Raw genomic sequence first — 17046 nt, 5'->3', positions numbered from 1 at the left:
GGCATCCATTTCTCCTAACGCTTACCTTTTGTCCCAAGCACAGACAACAGCTCTATTAACAAAACGAAGGAGGACAGGCCAGGTGGCAAGTCTATACATCCCACTGACTACACAGAGCCTGGGCTGGCCGCAGGGTTACGCAGAGAGGTCAACCCCTCGGTCAGATTTTATTATGTCTGTGGTTACACGAGGCAGTGACACAGCTTGAGACCAGCCAATGTCAAATGAGTCAGTTTGTTCTCAGGTTTTTCTTTCAGTGAAACTAAAGAGGGATTGGCCACACTGTACATTTTCACTGCCAAGAGTGCTCCAGTGTTCCCATTCAGAGTTGGCTGACTGAAGTTATGTTCGTACTCTCTTTAAGTATATATGAGACTGGTTAAGTCTGGGCTGTGGTGTCACATCGGCAATATTTATCCAACTGTTTCTAAGGCTTTTTTATTATGACCAAGGTATACGTTTTAAAAAATCCATCCATCCATTTTCTATAATCAGTCTATAATTAGTCATAGTGCTGACACATATACAGTAAACAGAAAAGCACTTAGGCAGTCAATGTGGAGTTTAAATCAGCAGACCTGCCTTGTCTTTGGACTGTGGGAGGAAACCCACGTAGCCACCTGAAAACCCACGTAGCCATGAGGAGAAAATGGAAACACAGAAAGGCTCCATCCAGTGAATTCAAACCTTCAGGCTGTGAGCCGGTGATGCCACTAATCCGAATGAATTGCGCACATTTGAGTCATTAATTTACCATTTATCAGTCCCAGTGTTTAAGTGAAGCTTGCTCATGACACAATTGATTTATCTGTTCATGAGCCAACATATCGATAGCTCTGGTCCTTATAAATGAAAATTAGCTATTGTGCTTGGTTGTAAGGCCTTCCTACATGTTATGGCAATCAAAGCAACATGTGCGCACCACAATTTGTTTGTGTCCTATCCAAAATAAGGATCATAATCAATGCAGCATAACCAGAGATATTTTATTCCGTGCATTCTTCTCCCTTGTCAAAACCTGGCACCTACATTACCCAAAATGCAACGCGACCGCCGACAGTTCGGTCGGTGATTCGGATGTTATGCCACTAGCGGCTTCACACAGCTCTCTCTGGAGCCACTAAAAGCGTTATACGTTTTTCACATATACAGCACAAATTCTATCTATATAATAAATATGAAATCTATCATGAATCTTAAATGCAAACATCAAATATGAGTGTGTGCTGTATTACGGTAGATTTGAAAAAAGTGTTACCCTATCCTTTAATGTATTTTTCTGTTCGCTCGGACTGCTGCGAACTGGTGCTGGTGCAAAACAAAGCACACGCTGGCCATCGCACTTCTATAACTGTTTAAAAATATTAGAAATCTTCAAGGTGTCGAGTTTTAGATTTGTGTCTTTCAATTCCCAGCAATGTTATTTGTTTGGTAAGATATTCACATGTTCTTGACACACTGACTAAACCACTAACAAAAAAGGCTTTCAGCGCAACAACAATGGACTTAACTGCAGCAAAAGCATACACACTAGAAAAAGAGAACCCCTGTCCCTCCACCATGCAGACACTGAAACAGCTCAGGGCTCAGTTTTCTCTACCTATTATTTAAAGATCCCTCTGTGTTTTCCCCTTTTGTAATTCCCTCAGCATCGTCATGCAACTTTGATGAAGAGTAACCCTGTTAAGAGCCTGCCAAAGAGCTATGTATACAGACTGTGGGTTGACATAGCCTGGGCCAGTAATAGCTTTGGCTCTGCTAAGGCACTCTCACGCCCAGTGCTTGCAAGTGACGCCAGCCTGCTGCACAAATCTTACACAATACCTTCAAGTGACTGCCCAACACAGACTGATCAAAAATGCACTGAGACTTTTAGACTGTGTACAGTTGGGGACTGTTTAAGTCACAAATACGTAAATCATCGGACTTTGTGATCTTTAAATGCTTAGATTTTCATGATTTTTGTTAACAATTGACTCCTAAGTAGGAATGGACCAAAACTCTATAAATCTAAGCTTTCTTGATATCCTGCAGCTGTTTTGCGGTCACCATTAGATTACTGAATACATTTAGACACAAAAAAGAGCATCCAACAGCTTCATAAAAGTCTCGAAACATTGGTGATGTCTGCAGCAACAGCAGGCTCCATGAACAGCTCCTCACAGCTGTGATCATGCAGCACAGTATCATCACTAATTCAATCGGTGAACTCTACTCACACAACAAATCAACAACATGACTTTTAAACAGCCTGAGGGCCACTGAGCAGTATCCACTGAGTAAAGGAGACAGTATTGAACGCTGTGAGCTATCATATTTCAGCCACATCTCATGAGGCCTCCTAATATTTCAGGCACAGAATCTCAATTATGAGGCCGAGGTTTTGATTTCTTAGAATAATAGAGCTACAGGCCTGAATTCAATTAAGAGCACCCAGAATATATTTGGCACTCTCTCAGAGGGAGGCCCCCAGTGAAACGGAAGAAATGTGCATCATTCATAGAATTACTTATTGGTCTAACAGAAAAGCATATTGGCTGAGTAGAGGTTACGCGTGCCTGGAGGAACACTGAGAACATTTAGAGAGGGGAAATCAATAATTGACTGTGATAGAGGCTCAGCGGTTTGGTGGATGGTGGATCTCAGTCCCCTTAAACCCTTGGAAAGGCAGTGCAGTGCCAACGCCACCTGTGTAAAGGTGCCTGAAACGGGAACAGTCTACATGGGAGGTTTGAAGGAGTCTGGGACGGAGCGCGGTTATGAATCGCAGTGCGAGTGTCTGGGAGGGGAAATGCGCATGCAGTGCCCTTTCCCCCTCTTCCAAAGTGATTTTCCACGACTGTTCTCTTTCAAGGTGTCGAGGGCAGCTGACAGGAGGCAACGGCTGAATTACAATGCGCCCTGCGCAATCTTCCTCTCTCCCCCCTTCACTGACAGTGCATGTGCCTACGGTGTTCAAGATTTCTGTGACCCAGTCTGGGCAGCTGACAATCAGCTCCACGCACAGCTGACGATGGCTTGATTGTTTCAGTATTTGGCATGTGCAGCCCAACTTGAATCAGCCAGAACTGGCTGTCAGCTGTCGCTGAAGGAAATCGAATAAAGCTACATGTTGCTAAATGAAGTGACCTTGCAGGACAGGTCACCCTATAGAGTTTAGCGTTATGTACATGGATAAAGTGGAAGAAACCTGCAAATCAAGTCAAAAGAAAAGCCAGTTGCCCACCTCATCCTGCTGCGGTTGATTCGCTCTCTGATTCGGCTGCTCCTTGGTAGCTGTCATTGTAAACTCCTGGTATAATTAAACTTGATTAAATCCTAAAGAAACACGAGCAGATTCCCGTTTTCCGTGGAAAAAAAAAGTCAAACGAGGGGAAGGATTCTGCGGCGGGCAAAGCACCGACTTGTCAACTGCGGAATCTTAAACAGGAGTGGGAGCGGAGGGACGGATCCGTCACGATTGGGTATCTGCGAGGTCTCGGACGAGCGTCTGACGAGAAGCCAACGCAGGCTGTGCGTTCACATCAGCCCCAGGAAAGGGAGGAGAGTTCCGGACACGCTCGTTACCGATCCGAGAATGCTCTCACATTTTAGCACCCTGCCACTTGTCTTGGAGGTCTGGGTGAGAAAGTGGTGGGCTCGATAACTCTCTCCGCTGACTCTCAGCGATGCTGGTGTGTTAGAGGATGGGGGGGGGGGTTTGATGTGGCACAGAGAGGAGGAGCAGGAGGAGGGGTGTTCAAGTGGTCTTGTGATGGTTTCCCCAGCGGGTGGGGGTTGCGTTTGCTGGATTAAAAAAAAAAAAAAAAAAAAAAAAACGTTCATGAGTGGGAAGTGTTTTGCCTGTCCATCATGTCACTGCAGACGGTTGTATTGAGCCGTCAGGCTGGAATCCCGCATCACGCCCAGTCCCTGAGCCTGGAGCCGTGCGGGAGCTGTCCGCGGTGCTGAGCGCGCTGCACACTCATTCCCATGTGTCACGCAGGCGCACACACCACGCCACCTCGGCTTTTTATCATGGCTAAACGCTGGCCAAAGTGTCGGCTGCAGATCGTGTTGCTTTGCTATAAAGGAGCTTTTACTTTGCCTTAAGCTCGGAGCTTAAACGGTCAATAAAAAGAGACTCAACGCGGCTCGCCACGGCCCGCTGTGGGTGGCCACAGACGTGCAGGACAAAGATGCAATTGCATCGGTCTTTGGAGTACTTAGCAGTGAAATGACACCTGTGAACCCGACGCTATATCAAACTTCCCGCCGAGCTGTGCTTTCTGTGGTCAGACTCAACTTCATGATGCTGGAAGCGCACAGCAGACAGCCTCACATCTTTAATGTCTGCACACAGGAATCGATATTTTCTATCTGCGTTTGACTTTTGCTATGAATTACTAAGCTTATTGGGGACTGTGAGGTGTAATAACTCACACTACTGCCATACATGACGACACACCAGTGGATTCAGTCATGTACTGTGCTTTGAGGTCCTTGTACTTTATTTGAGTATTCCTATTGCTACTTCATATTCCACTGCACTACAGTTCAGAGGGACATATTGTCCCTTGTGCTCCTCTATCTTCACACAGAACATAGGAATAGTTTATAAATGCACTGTTAAAGATTAAACTAACCAAAAGTTCATAAAACCGTTAAAACTTCACCTCGAACAATTACAATATTAAAGTCATGTTTATATTAATTCATCAATAAAAATGATCCGATAATATAATAATATAACACTGACAGGAGCCACTCTGCAAAATGTGTAGGCTACTTTAACTTGTATGACTGTAAAGCGGTTAGAATCGATATTTTCCTGACAATGTGAAAGGTTTCTCTGGTAGAGCCGAGCCTACAGAGGATGCTCAGCTGGCTTTATCTGCCCGGCCACAGCTGTACTGTTTCTCTCATAGAGTCAGCCAGCAAAACAGCTCGAAAACGCCCCTGCACACTACTAGCTCAGCGGGCAGGCACAGTTAGCAGCTAGCTGGTGAGCATAGTGGAGCATTTAGCTGCTACACAGACAGACATTTCCCTCAGGAGTTGGTGGAGACCAAAAACAGAGTGAAAAGAGAGAGACGATTGGAAGCCAGAAACAGGCATCAAATGAATGATCCTGTCGCTTTGGAATTGCTGGAGTGTAAATAAGCAGCCGTCTGTGAACAAGTCACCACATCAAGCTGACATTAATGGTGTGTGCAGGACGTGTTTCCGCAGCCTCCACTGAGACACACCTTCATCAAAGCACCCAAGTTCCATGTGGCCTGTCATACTGCATCGTTTTTTAATACTAACTGAACTGTATACAGTGCATACTGTGCACCAAACGTACTGTTTTATACTAACTTAGTGTTGTTTTACTAACAGGAAATGATGCAATATGTGCACTGTGCAAAGGCAATAAAACGGCCATTTACTGAGAGTTAACAAAGAGACATTTTCCTAAAATAGCGATTAGTTGTTTATTTGTAACAGTTTTCTACAGTGTAGCTGTAGCTGTTTCACCGCCATCCACAATTAGTTGTGAGCAGCTCCTCCTCCTCCTTTGTGCATCGATCGTGCCCATCAACAGCACATTTAAAAATCAGGGCTGTTTTAGTTTGCATACTGATTGTTTCGGTCTCTTTATTTTGGCACTTTTCCAGTGTGAACACAACTCACACCGGCTTAGAATTATTATGTAGTATGGATTTGGGACACAGCTTTTGTGTGCAATGCCAACACAAAACTCAAAAACAATGATGAAGAAGACAGCAGTGCATTATATTCCAGTCATACTACTACTGCCCTCAATGGAAGCTCACAGTCCTTCAGGGACGTTCCTCCAGATCCTGTTTAAGCATTCTTCTCAGACCAGCAAATTACTGTTTGAAATCAGCTCCGTTTTACTGATTACACTTCAAACTTAGCTTAAATAACAAACTCAAAACCCTCAGAGGAGAATTAAAATGAATAAATAAACCAAAGGAAATGAAACTAATACTTTTTCTCAATTTGGTGGTCTTATCATGTTCATGGAAATAAATAATTTACCAACATAAAGTCTCTGAAACTCTACTGGAGAGATGAACACCATTCTTCCACAATGATATGCCCTCATTTGGTGTTTGATGGTGGTGGTGGGGAGCGCTGGATAACATGTCGCCCCAAAATCTTGGATGGGGTCTGATGACTGTGAAAGCCACAGCATATGATTCACATCATTTTCATAAAATCATTCAGTGACCCCTCGCGCCTTGTATGGAAACATCTGCACTCTAATTTCTTTCATTTGTCAGCCATCTGAAGAGATGGCATTAAACAGGACTGGAACGGAATACAGCAGTGTTGAAAAACTTGCCTTCTTCTAAAATAATAAAGGCACAAATCGATCTGTGTGCTCCATTTTGTAGACAAGGGTAATCAATCCACTTTGAGAAGTAAGTTGGTCCAAGTTGGCCTCCGGCACCACTCAGTGCTGCTGTTGCAGCTGTATTGTTATGAGAAGCAGACCCAATAATTTAGTTAGCACAGCTACTTCTCTCCAACAGCACTACTGGTTCTGAGATGTTCTTTTTCTTCGTGTACCTAAATAGCTTGTTCTGTTTTAATTTGTAGTACATTTAGATTTTCTTCAATCTTCTGCTGCTATGTCAGTCACGGCCGGATTAACCTGCTAGGGGCCCAAGGCAAGGATTTGCTGTTGGGCCCCTATTGCCAACTTTACCGTTTCACCTGACAGCACAAAGGAAGAAAGTTTATACATGTAATCGAGGTTTTATGAATGAAAGTGAACCTGTAAACATCGGTGGTCACTCAGCTGTGAGGGTGGGCTCTATTTTCCTTCCCAGTCATTAAAAGTGTGTAAGTGAGCAGCAAACATACGTGTTCAGAGGATGGTGTTGCACCCACAGGTGTGATTCATTTGGTGTTGTATCCCTAACCCAAATGTGAGAGTCAAATGACAGTTTAACTAAAATGAAATAAAACATCATCGCTCTTGTTGTGTTCTCCTATAGGGCAACGTCATGGAACACATCGTAGAAGTTGTCATAATAAGCAAGAGAAGGCAAAATCCGGACATGCTAGTCTTTTTGTTGGTCGTCGTCCACTGTGACACACCACATGTCAAGTGAAGAATTGTAGCCAGCAACCGCTGATTTTGTCACCTGAAATGAAAACTGTTGCTGGCATATTTTATGAACTGTAGCCACAGAAAACATTTCAATTTCCAAAAACAGGCAACAAAGTTGTCCTATGTTTATTTTCAGGTTTACTGTTATTACTATCAGTGGGGTATACTTTTAAAGTATACCCCACTGATATTATCATTTCAAATGATAATTTTTCTTTGACAATTACTTGTACTTCTACTTGAGTTTGGATACTGTGTGCTCCACAGCCACCTGCGATCACCAGGCAGTCAGTCAAGAGCGAGTGAGTACACCGGTCCACAACACTCATAGTACGCAATAGTACAGTACGCATACACAGCAAGGATGGTGCACCGGTAGGTGGTGTTCGACCGATTGTGGGGGGGCCGGCCTGGGCCAAAAATGCTTTGCTCTTCAGAAAGCAAAACTCCACTCCGCTTTCCACCACACAGCGACAACACAGAGTAAATCCCCTGTCAAATATTTAACAGAATTGGGAGACATGCCAGCAAAAGACCTTCATATTGGCACCGAGGGCAGACTAAACATCTCTCTCACCCAAAACACTGACGCTCAAATATTGACATCTTGTGTTGGACCTGCTCTGCCTTCGGAATGTCAAAGACGTGAAATTATTGTAAAGTAAACACACTGTGTAACACATGTACAAACAGCACACAGTGGCCATCCCTGAAGGTCAACAAAAGTGTTGGCTCCGACAAAGAATTTGAGGTGAAAATCAAGAAGAAAAAAAAAGTGGTTCATTCTTTGTGGGTGTGTTGAGCGCATTAGTAGAGCTCACATTAGCATAAATTCCTCTTAACCTTTGCTTGTGTGCATCACTTTCTGAGAGAGACTAATGGCGTTTGCCTATTTGGAAGAGAGCGTGATACACACATTGGATCTGCTTGGATGATGATTACATCTGATAACCTTTAGTGGATTGTTCCATCAAAAGGTAAAGGTTGTATCTACATTGGTTAGCCTCCATAAGTATCTTCACAATTGTGGGTTCTATCTGCCTATGTTACGCATGCTGATATGACTGTTATGCAGTGTCAGTCAGTGTTTGTAGGTCCACAATACACAGCCTGTTTCCACTCATGATGAGACTACAGACTCGTCTTGTATGGTTGCTAAGTTTGCATCATGTTGCTGGTGGTGCCTGCTATATGTAAAGTGTTCATTTGTATCATCTGTGCTACTATTATACTGCATAAAGAGTGCCTTAACAATTTGAAAACCCCCTGAAAATGTGTGTTTTCTGACCTCCAGTGGTTAACGTCTCACCTTGCTGCAGTGACGGGTGTCAGGGCACTGTGACATCACTGTTGCGTGTGGTTACAGCTGCAACAGAGAAGATCTGTGACCACGCCCAGCTGAGACCTTCAGCCAGAGAGGGCAGGAAATACTGTTTATTAGCCGGGCGGGACGTTGCTCTTATATATACTTCACCACAGTCAGTATATTCTTTAATTCCTTCTCATAGTATTGAAACAACAGGAAGAATAATTTAATACTGAGCTTCCTCATGATGCTTGGCAGGAAACTTTAATTATAATTCATTCATCTTCAGTTTTTTGAAGACATTTAGTCATGCAGTTCAGGTGGTCCAGACTACATTGTTCTAAGTCAGAACTAGCCAAATTTCAATCAGACATTGATTCTAGATGTGATCAACGTAAGCAAAAAGCTCATTTGTGACAATTACTATTAATTCATTCATTAATATAACCTAGACTGAATGCTGCATTTGGAACCGGTAGCTTTGCTCGGATAGTTGTCCACAGGCTCAAAGTAATCCATCCATCCTGGGAGAGGTTTATTTAAATAGAGCTGCCACTGATCCCATGTAGATCAAATGAGCAAACTTTGTAACGCTTTAGATCACAGCCCACAAGTTACAGTAGAAATGTTTTGTGCACACGATGTACCAAGGAAACACTGGGTACCTATAGGTACAAGTGATGAAGCACAGGAAACAAGAGGGGAACAAATTTGCTTTTAGGGGAGATCTGGGATTAAATGAGTCTGGGACAATTCATTTTACAGCCCAGTATTTGATCATCATTCAAAATACATAAACATAACCTATAAAACTTTAAACTATTTTATAGTTATAGTTATAAAGCCACACCCGTCTTCCCAGGCTAAGCCTAATGTTTTCTTCAACAACCATTTAAAAATATACATTAAAAACATTAAAACTACATTAATGAGAACTTCACATTTAAAAACTTTTTACATTGCAACTTCCCAAAGGCATTTTTGTAAATATATCCTACATTTGAAATAAATTACAATGTACTAACATGATAGGTACCCAATAAGTATTGTATTGATGCTCTGCATACACTAAATAATTACACAGTAACTTGCGGTCTGTAATCTAAAATGTTACTTTTTCAGCCTTTATAATGCAAACAGAAATATAAAAAGCAGAAAATAAGAAAATTAGATAAATCTATTCATTCTATTCATAACATAAGACACGAAAGGAGAAGTGGGACAATCTGTATTTCACACGATTTCACGGTTGATGACTTACTGCACAATCACAGCTGGATTCACGTCTACTTAAACATCAGGGTTACAGTGATTGCGATGGGATTGCTGAAGGATCTCACTGTTATTTCTCTACACTTCACATCAAGCGCTTCTTTAGATGTGCTGGTTCTGCAGCTTGTTTAAGGTCTGCTGAGGTTCTTTGAATGAATGGTGTCCTGCTTCAAACACAACCCATGCATGGCACTGTGAGAATAAAGGCAGTGGCATTAAAGTTAAGCAGGCTAGGCTGAATTGCTGGCACAAGATCAAAGACGGTGCTTTAAAAGATATGTTTAGAGTTTTGCTTTGGTGCATTTGATGGATTTTCTCACCTTTTTTCAATAAATTGTCAAAAGGGAGACAGTGGCACATCCTCATGGGCACTTTTTTGATAATAGGTGAACATGCTACTCTGATAACGAAGAGTCACAAACATCTCTACCTGTGCAGTGACTCTACATGAGGGCATGATATAACATAATTGCTAAGGTGAGGTGTGAATTATGAATGTGTAGTTTCAAGGGTGACATACTTTACTTTAAAACACCTAGCATGGTTGTGGAGTGCCAGGGAAAGAGTGTGTGGGGGTGGAGAGACAGAGAGAGGGGAAGGTGGGAGAGAGGTAGGGAGACAGAGAGAGAGGGAAAGAGAGCCCTGGGGAGGTGTTTTGCTGAGGTGTCTGCAGTTGATAAAGTATTTATGACCCTGGGGCAATTTAGTGCAGACATTCAGGAACTCCACGCCACCAGGCCGCTGATGAAAGTTTCATGACCAAACTACACTGTGTGCCACTGTGGCTTAGCCGGAGCAACTCCACATTTAGCACATCACATTATTGCAGCAACCAGCAGCACTTCTGACTGGGAGCCATATTACCACCTAATAAATAGCAAAGTCAAACTCTTCCTTGGTTGGTATTCTGCATGTACACTTTTCGTTTTGCTTCATGTAAAGCAAAGTAAACACTAAAGTCACTCTAAAATGATAGTCATTATGTCTTATTTGGCCCTTTCTCTTATCTCTTGAACCTGTAATGCTGATCGAAGGCTTTGAGTTCTGACTTCACAAGCAGAGTGAAGCCATCATTGCGGATAAATCTGGACAATGTTGAGAGTGAGGAGTGTTTTTTTTCTCTCTCTGAGCCATACTGCACACACTTGCTGATTTATTTCTTTGATCGCTCTCCTCTTTCATTAAAGGCCAAATGATTGCAGGGAAGGCCCAGGGATTTGAAAGCTCCCTTACACTGACAATTATTACAAAAGTAAATTAAGCTTGGTCTATTTCAGATAAAAACAAAGATTTTGCAGTCGTTTTGAAATGCTGAGAGCGACTGAAAACTTTGTAACCTCAAAAAAATAGATGACCGTCTGGATCACATGCATTAATCAATCGTCTAATGATTTATCTATTGCTTGGTCTGCTTGGCACAACCAGACAGAGACCAAGCCCTGTTTTGAAGTCTATCCATAAAGCAGCAATTCTTTTCATAGTCAGTATTTGCATATCAGCACCAATTTGAGGATTCCAGTGCCGTGAATACTGACATCAAAATGGTGGATTTGCTCCGCAATTTGGGGTTTTCAAATGATCTGCCTGGGGTGCACAAACCTCGCTTGGGTGCACCAAGCAAGTAAGTAAGTGAGATGATTTAGTAAAATATTTCACAATCACTTCAAGTAAAATACTGCTCAATGGGGGAAACAACACATTTAACCTTTGTAATCTTACCAAAGAAAATGCATTTCAGGGTTATTTAGTTCAGTGTACAGTGATCGTTTAGAGTCAAAAGAAATGGAGAAATGGAATAAGCCCAAAATACTACAACACATAATAACTTTAATATCTTTGATTGTCATATATGTGTTATATATATCTTTAACCGTGTATCAACTGTAATTATGTCATTAGACAGGATAAATGCAAAACCAGATGCCATCATAATGAGCCGCACCAAGCTTAAATCTTTCCAAGGAAACACGATGTGCTCCATCCAGCAAACATTCATTCATTAATTCAATTTTCTGCTGCGGGGCTCAGATTACACATCACCCAGGCACCCTGCTGTTGACATTGCAACGTCATTCATTTTGCAGTCAGTGCAACTGATGTATTACTGTTGTGTTATCCCACTGTGTTTGTTGATATCTTCAAGGGGTGTGTCAGATGAGCTGAATGAAATCCTAATGAGGGTGTCGCCCAGAGTGAGAGGAAGGCGACACCAGCTCAGACGCTCAGATGCAGTTCAGCCTGCTCATATGCACATAAAGGTTTTCTACACGTGATAAAAAGTTTCACTAATGAATTTTGCAGTCCGCAATGTACAGCAAAATTCATTCCACTTTACAGAGTCATTTCTTGTACTAATGGTGTACCAGTACAGTACATACAGGTACATACATGTGGGTACAAGGGAAAAAGAGGTGAAGTGAGGAGATAAGGGGGTGACAATCTGGGAAATTGATACTGTTGGTATTTTCTAAGTAATGGGTACCTGTTCTATTATTACAAGGTACAGCGACCTACGGAGCAAGAATCTGGTGTTTGGCAGGAACTTAAAGAAAACTTATACTGTAAGTATTTTAAAGGACTGGACACCTCTTTTAATATAACGCAGTACTGTACGCCTATTACTGAGCAACAAAGCTAGAAGTTTGGGGGAAGATACTGTTATGCTACTGTATATGTTGGAAAGTAGGCCTACTTGTAGGGTACAACATTGTACTTACAGGGGACTTCAAGTTTAAGTGGACTGACACTTGTTACACAGTTATGGAGGACAGTCAGTAGAAAAAGTCTTTTATGATGAGGTTTCTACAGTACAGCTAAACTGAAGGACACAAACACTGCAGTGACTGAAAAACGTTATTGAGAGTCCTTGCACAATATCAAAATTAAAATAAGAGGGCAACCCAGTAGCTCAGCTGGTAGAGTGCTACCATGTACCGAGGCTGAGTCCTTGGCACTGGTTCGAGTCCTGTTGCATGTCATCGCCTCTCTCTCTGTCCCCTGCCTTTGTCGTCTCTCTCTATTGTCTCTATCAAATCAAATTAAAAATGAATTAAAATAAGACAAGCTATGGGTCATGACTTTCAAACTAAACTTGCAACCAAAACTGAGCAGGCCTAATGCCAAAACCTTAGACAAACATCTCTCTCTCTATACAAAACATCTCCATAGCATTCCTTAGCAACAGAAAGCAGGTTCAACAAACTCTGACTGACCCTGAACTCTGAGTTGATGAACCCTGAGATGGGTCTAAAGCTTCATCCTGATTTTCACCATTTAAACATTATGTGCAGTAAACATGTTAGTGTTGCTGCTCCAACAGACTGACAGCTGTCTCGTGTGCACACTGTCGCAGTGTTGTAAAAACAGAAGCACGTGCAGAGACTTATTATTTAAATATTAGAATATTTAAATGTGAGGGCAAAAACCACTGTTCAAAGAAATGACTGGCAGCGCATAAAAGTGGTAACTTTAGATAGTCCTGAACTAATATCCAGCCAGGATTTAGATTCAGTAAACCTCCACTAACTAATGCGCTTTGATGCGGACTGAAGGAGTGAGGACATGAGACAGCGTGTCTGGCTCTGTGAGAGGGAGGAGACACAGAGAAACTCAGGGTTTGTTGGAGAAAACCTGCCAGCGAGCAGGCTAGGTTCACACAGGCAGTTACCATGGTAACTGAGCCAGACTTTAAGTTACCTCTCTTTCTGGACCTGAAAACCCAGAGTTTCCCTCATCTCAGGGTCAACAAACTCAGAGTTTTCACTAAACCTGCTTTCTGGAATACAGTCTCAGCTGCCACTCACTTCACCGGCAAACACCGATGGTGGACGCTCGTTTGGGGCCTGTGTGTGGATGGTCATGCTCATGTCCCCGTAATATCAGAATTTTACAAGTAAATAAATCTCTAATTGAAAGTGTTTTGTCATACAATATCACAGCATGGTACAGTAACCTGAACAGTTGATACAGCAGTAAGCTGGCGATGGTCATCAGTGTGGCCAGAAAGCTAATCAGAAGGCCACAGAGCCAATGGGGGGCTTAGAGGCTGAGGAGGAAGTCTCTGTGCATCACAGAGGAACCTTCACACCCCCTGTTCTCCAGATTCGAGAAGCTGAACACTGGTGGACGTTACAGGACGCAAAAACGTCCTTTATCCCACTGGCTACAGGCTTGCTTAATTCAAGGGGGTAATTTCCACTGAGGATGAAAGGGATATGTCCCCTCACTTTTCAAAATCCTAATTTTGTCCCCCTTACTTTTTATTTTTCAGGTTGATTCTATCACTAAGGTCTCTCTGAACATTGTTCCCTGACTGTCCTGCCGCCACAGTCCAGATGAGAGAAGATCTGAGCCGTGAAAAATGTTGATCTGAGTCACCTTCATCTATTGTCCTGCGCTCAAAGCAATGAGCTTAATGAGCAGCAGCGAGTGCTTGGGTGACTTTTTTATCTTAAAAGGTTGTTGATACTGGCAACTTCATTTTCAGTTAATATTTTTATGTAGAGTTAAAATTCTCGTTTTAAAAAAGCAGTCAAAGACAAGACAATAAAGCAAAGATGCAAAATACAACATTATATCATGAAGTATCAGGTATCTATAAATGAAAGTAAAAATAGTGATTAGTGCATACAACAGCAATACAACAATACAGAGGTTTACATAGCATTTTTTATCAGTAGTATCGATACTTTGGGGATGGATCGGCCCACCTCTATCTGTTACATGTTGAAAACATTTTCATCAAATGCCATTATAAAAAGTTATTATATTTATATTTTTTCAATGACGTTTAGTCCAGTTTTAACAGACAGCTAGTCTAGTCCGCAGTCTTTGCTGTGCTGTTATCAGCTGCTCCAACAACAAACTGAGACTTTGGGAGGAAAAAGAAAAACAAAGATGCAAAATCCTCCAGCCTCTATTCCCTGAAATGATGTCATGGTGAGCCAACACCGCACATATCTCTTGCTAGCTGTGTATTCTCTAATGTTTCCTGGCCCTCATTCCACTTTAACAGTATTGTGTGTTTCAGAATTATATTAAGTGATGCATTTCTTCTGATTACAATGCAAGAAATCATGGAGTGTAAGTTTGATTGCGGGTAAGTCTTAATTCCTCCACAGCACTTTGACATCCACACTGTAGAGGTCGGACAGAAGCCTGTGTCGTAACCACTTTCACACTAGTGTTTTGAGACTGAATAATGACCCAAAACGTAACGCAGTGTAAATGTGATCAGTTCCACTGTGCCTGAGCAGTAACGTCACTTTAGTGCAACACATAAATCAGCCATCGTATTTGTCCATATTAGACTTTTCAGGGCCACATTTCTGCAAGCAGATCTACTGCATTACAGACTCAGATACAGCCCACACACTGGTCAAAAAGCAACTCTTGTTGTTGCTTGATATTATCACAAATAAAGTGTTAGATGCTAGTTACATTTCAAATAGTCAAAATGTCTTCCCACTAGCATCCACTATCAGTGTGAGTAACACTTCCTTAAGGGCAGGAGAATGTTTTTATTAGGAACACTTTCAAGCAAAGGACCTACAGGCATCCACCCTGCCCAAGTGTCCTCTGCTGAAACACTGAAGTCCTAACAGCTAACCAGACTATGGATGCTGGAAAGTGAAAAGCTACAATATCCTACAGGGATCAATAAAGCCCAAAATTTCACAGTTCATTATATCAATATACTGTTACCAAATCCTTGTGCTTCAGCAGAATGTTAGTTGTTGAGGAGGAGGAAGGCTCAGTCTCATTTTATATTCTTAACCAGTAATGAGCTGGTTAAAGCCTCGAGCAGGTTGATGTAGATGCTAAGACTTATTTGTAAGAGCAGGCTGATGAGTTTCAACAGACATACAATACAGATGTTGCACAAATTAGCCCTACTTGTTAGACAAGTTGTTTGCTTCTTATTGTCAACAAATCCCATAAAAAGACCAAATCCATTATCCAAGTATTGTGTGTCTATCCAAAGCCTGATGTATCTTATTCCTCTGTGCCGTAGAGCTCCACTGTGGTCAAAAACACATCCATGAGTCACATCGTTGCACTGGGTGACATGTTCCTTCATTACCATGAACACACACTGTCATGTATTTTGATTCAAACTAACATCCTGCTCATACTCACTAGAGCACCAAATGTGGATTAATCCGCCACTGAAAATAGTCCCCAACAAATGTTTCCTCCTGTTTGAGTAACATTTGCTGTTTTAGGAAATGATTGAGCCTTAAAAGCCTTAGAACGTTAAAAAGAAACTATATATTTTAGCTTGTAAGATTTAGCCTACATATTTGGTAAGAACCGACAAGGTAGGGAAGTTGGAGAGTACTGAGAGTCTAACTGAAACATTGTTGGACAGTGAGAAAATTATAGAATGTCAGCTTTATGCTTTAAAGCATGATGCAGTGACATTTTATTTGCTACAAGTGTGTTAACTGTACTGTATATTGCTCTCAATGTGACCCAACACCACGAATCGAACTATACAGAAGGCATGTTTGTTGCCAGTAATGATACACAAGACAAGAACTCAAAACAGCCTCTGCAATGCTGTTTACAGTGTACATTTCGCTAGCTGCCCTTTCTTGCAGTAACCCCGACCTTTTCCTCCAAAAACAAACCCGCTTTCGAATATAAGCAAAACCACGCAGACATGCCTCTACCTAACACATAATGAAGACAAATTATGCATGTATGCAGCTACAGGAGACACAAAGCATTATTCAAACTCAATACAGCCTCTGGGTCTTTGCACAGGGAGGGGGGTAATCGGAAGCTCCAGCCCTCCCTCTCTGATCAAAGACACTCGGGTTCATCCCATCATGTAGCAGGCCAGAAGCACTCAGCATTCTTGCTGTTCAAAAGCTTGTTTCTGCATTCTGTGTATCATGGCAGAGTTTGCCTACACAGTAAAGGGCTCTCAGGCATTCTTTGACGTTGGGTGTAGCATTTCATCCCCACCATACAAAAGCCAAGGCAGCATGAACTGCGTGAAGTCAACCTAATCATTGACACGAGTTTTGCAGAGCATAAGGATCTTTCATTATATCCATTCTGAGGGGCTCACACGTGATTAGGTAATGATTCACTTTAATGTCATAGCATGACGGGATACCTCTGTGTCATGTCCTGCTCTGCCTCTTAGTTTTGGTTTGCCTCAGTTTCGTGTTTTCTATCGATGTTTCCTGTTTTATTTCCCTCCAAAATGGCCACCCACCCACATGGCCGCCCACCATTGAGTCTGGTTCTACTCGAGGTTTCTGCCTCTTAAAGGAAGTTTTTCCTTGCCACCGTCGCCAAGTGCTTGCTCATGGTGGGATTTGTTGGGTCTCTGTAATTAATATTATAA

At 42.1% G+C, this 17046-nt stretch overlaps 1 protein-coding gene across 2 annotated transcripts in view; it reads right to left on the bottom strand.

Moving 5' to 3' along the window:
* The window catches only part of LOC122885504 (inactive dipeptidyl peptidase 10-like), a 212921-nt gene that overhangs the window by 121055 nt on the left and 74820 nt on the right, over window positions 1-17046 (bottom strand). Inside the window, exon 1 of one of the 2 annotated variants that reach the window (XM_044216680.1) lies at window positions 3227-3719. The exons of the other annotated variant lie outside the window; for it this stretch is intronic. Within the exon in view, the coding sequence (XP_044072615.1) occupies window positions 3227-3283 (57 nt within the window). The 5' untranslated portion in view covers window positions 3284-3719. Of the gene's footprint in view, window positions 1-3226; window positions 3720-17046 lie in introns of those variants that run through there. 2 annotated transcript variants of the gene reach the window in all.

Source organism: Siniperca chuatsi, linkage group LG12 (assembly GCF_020085105.1).
Source record: "Siniperca chuatsi isolate FFG_IHB_CAS linkage group LG12, ASM2008510v1, whole genome shotgun sequence".
Taxonomy (NCBI): Eukaryota; Metazoa; Chordata; class Actinopteri; order Centrarchiformes; family Sinipercidae; genus Siniperca; species Siniperca chuatsi.
This window is presented reverse-complemented; position numbering and strand designations above follow the sequence as displayed.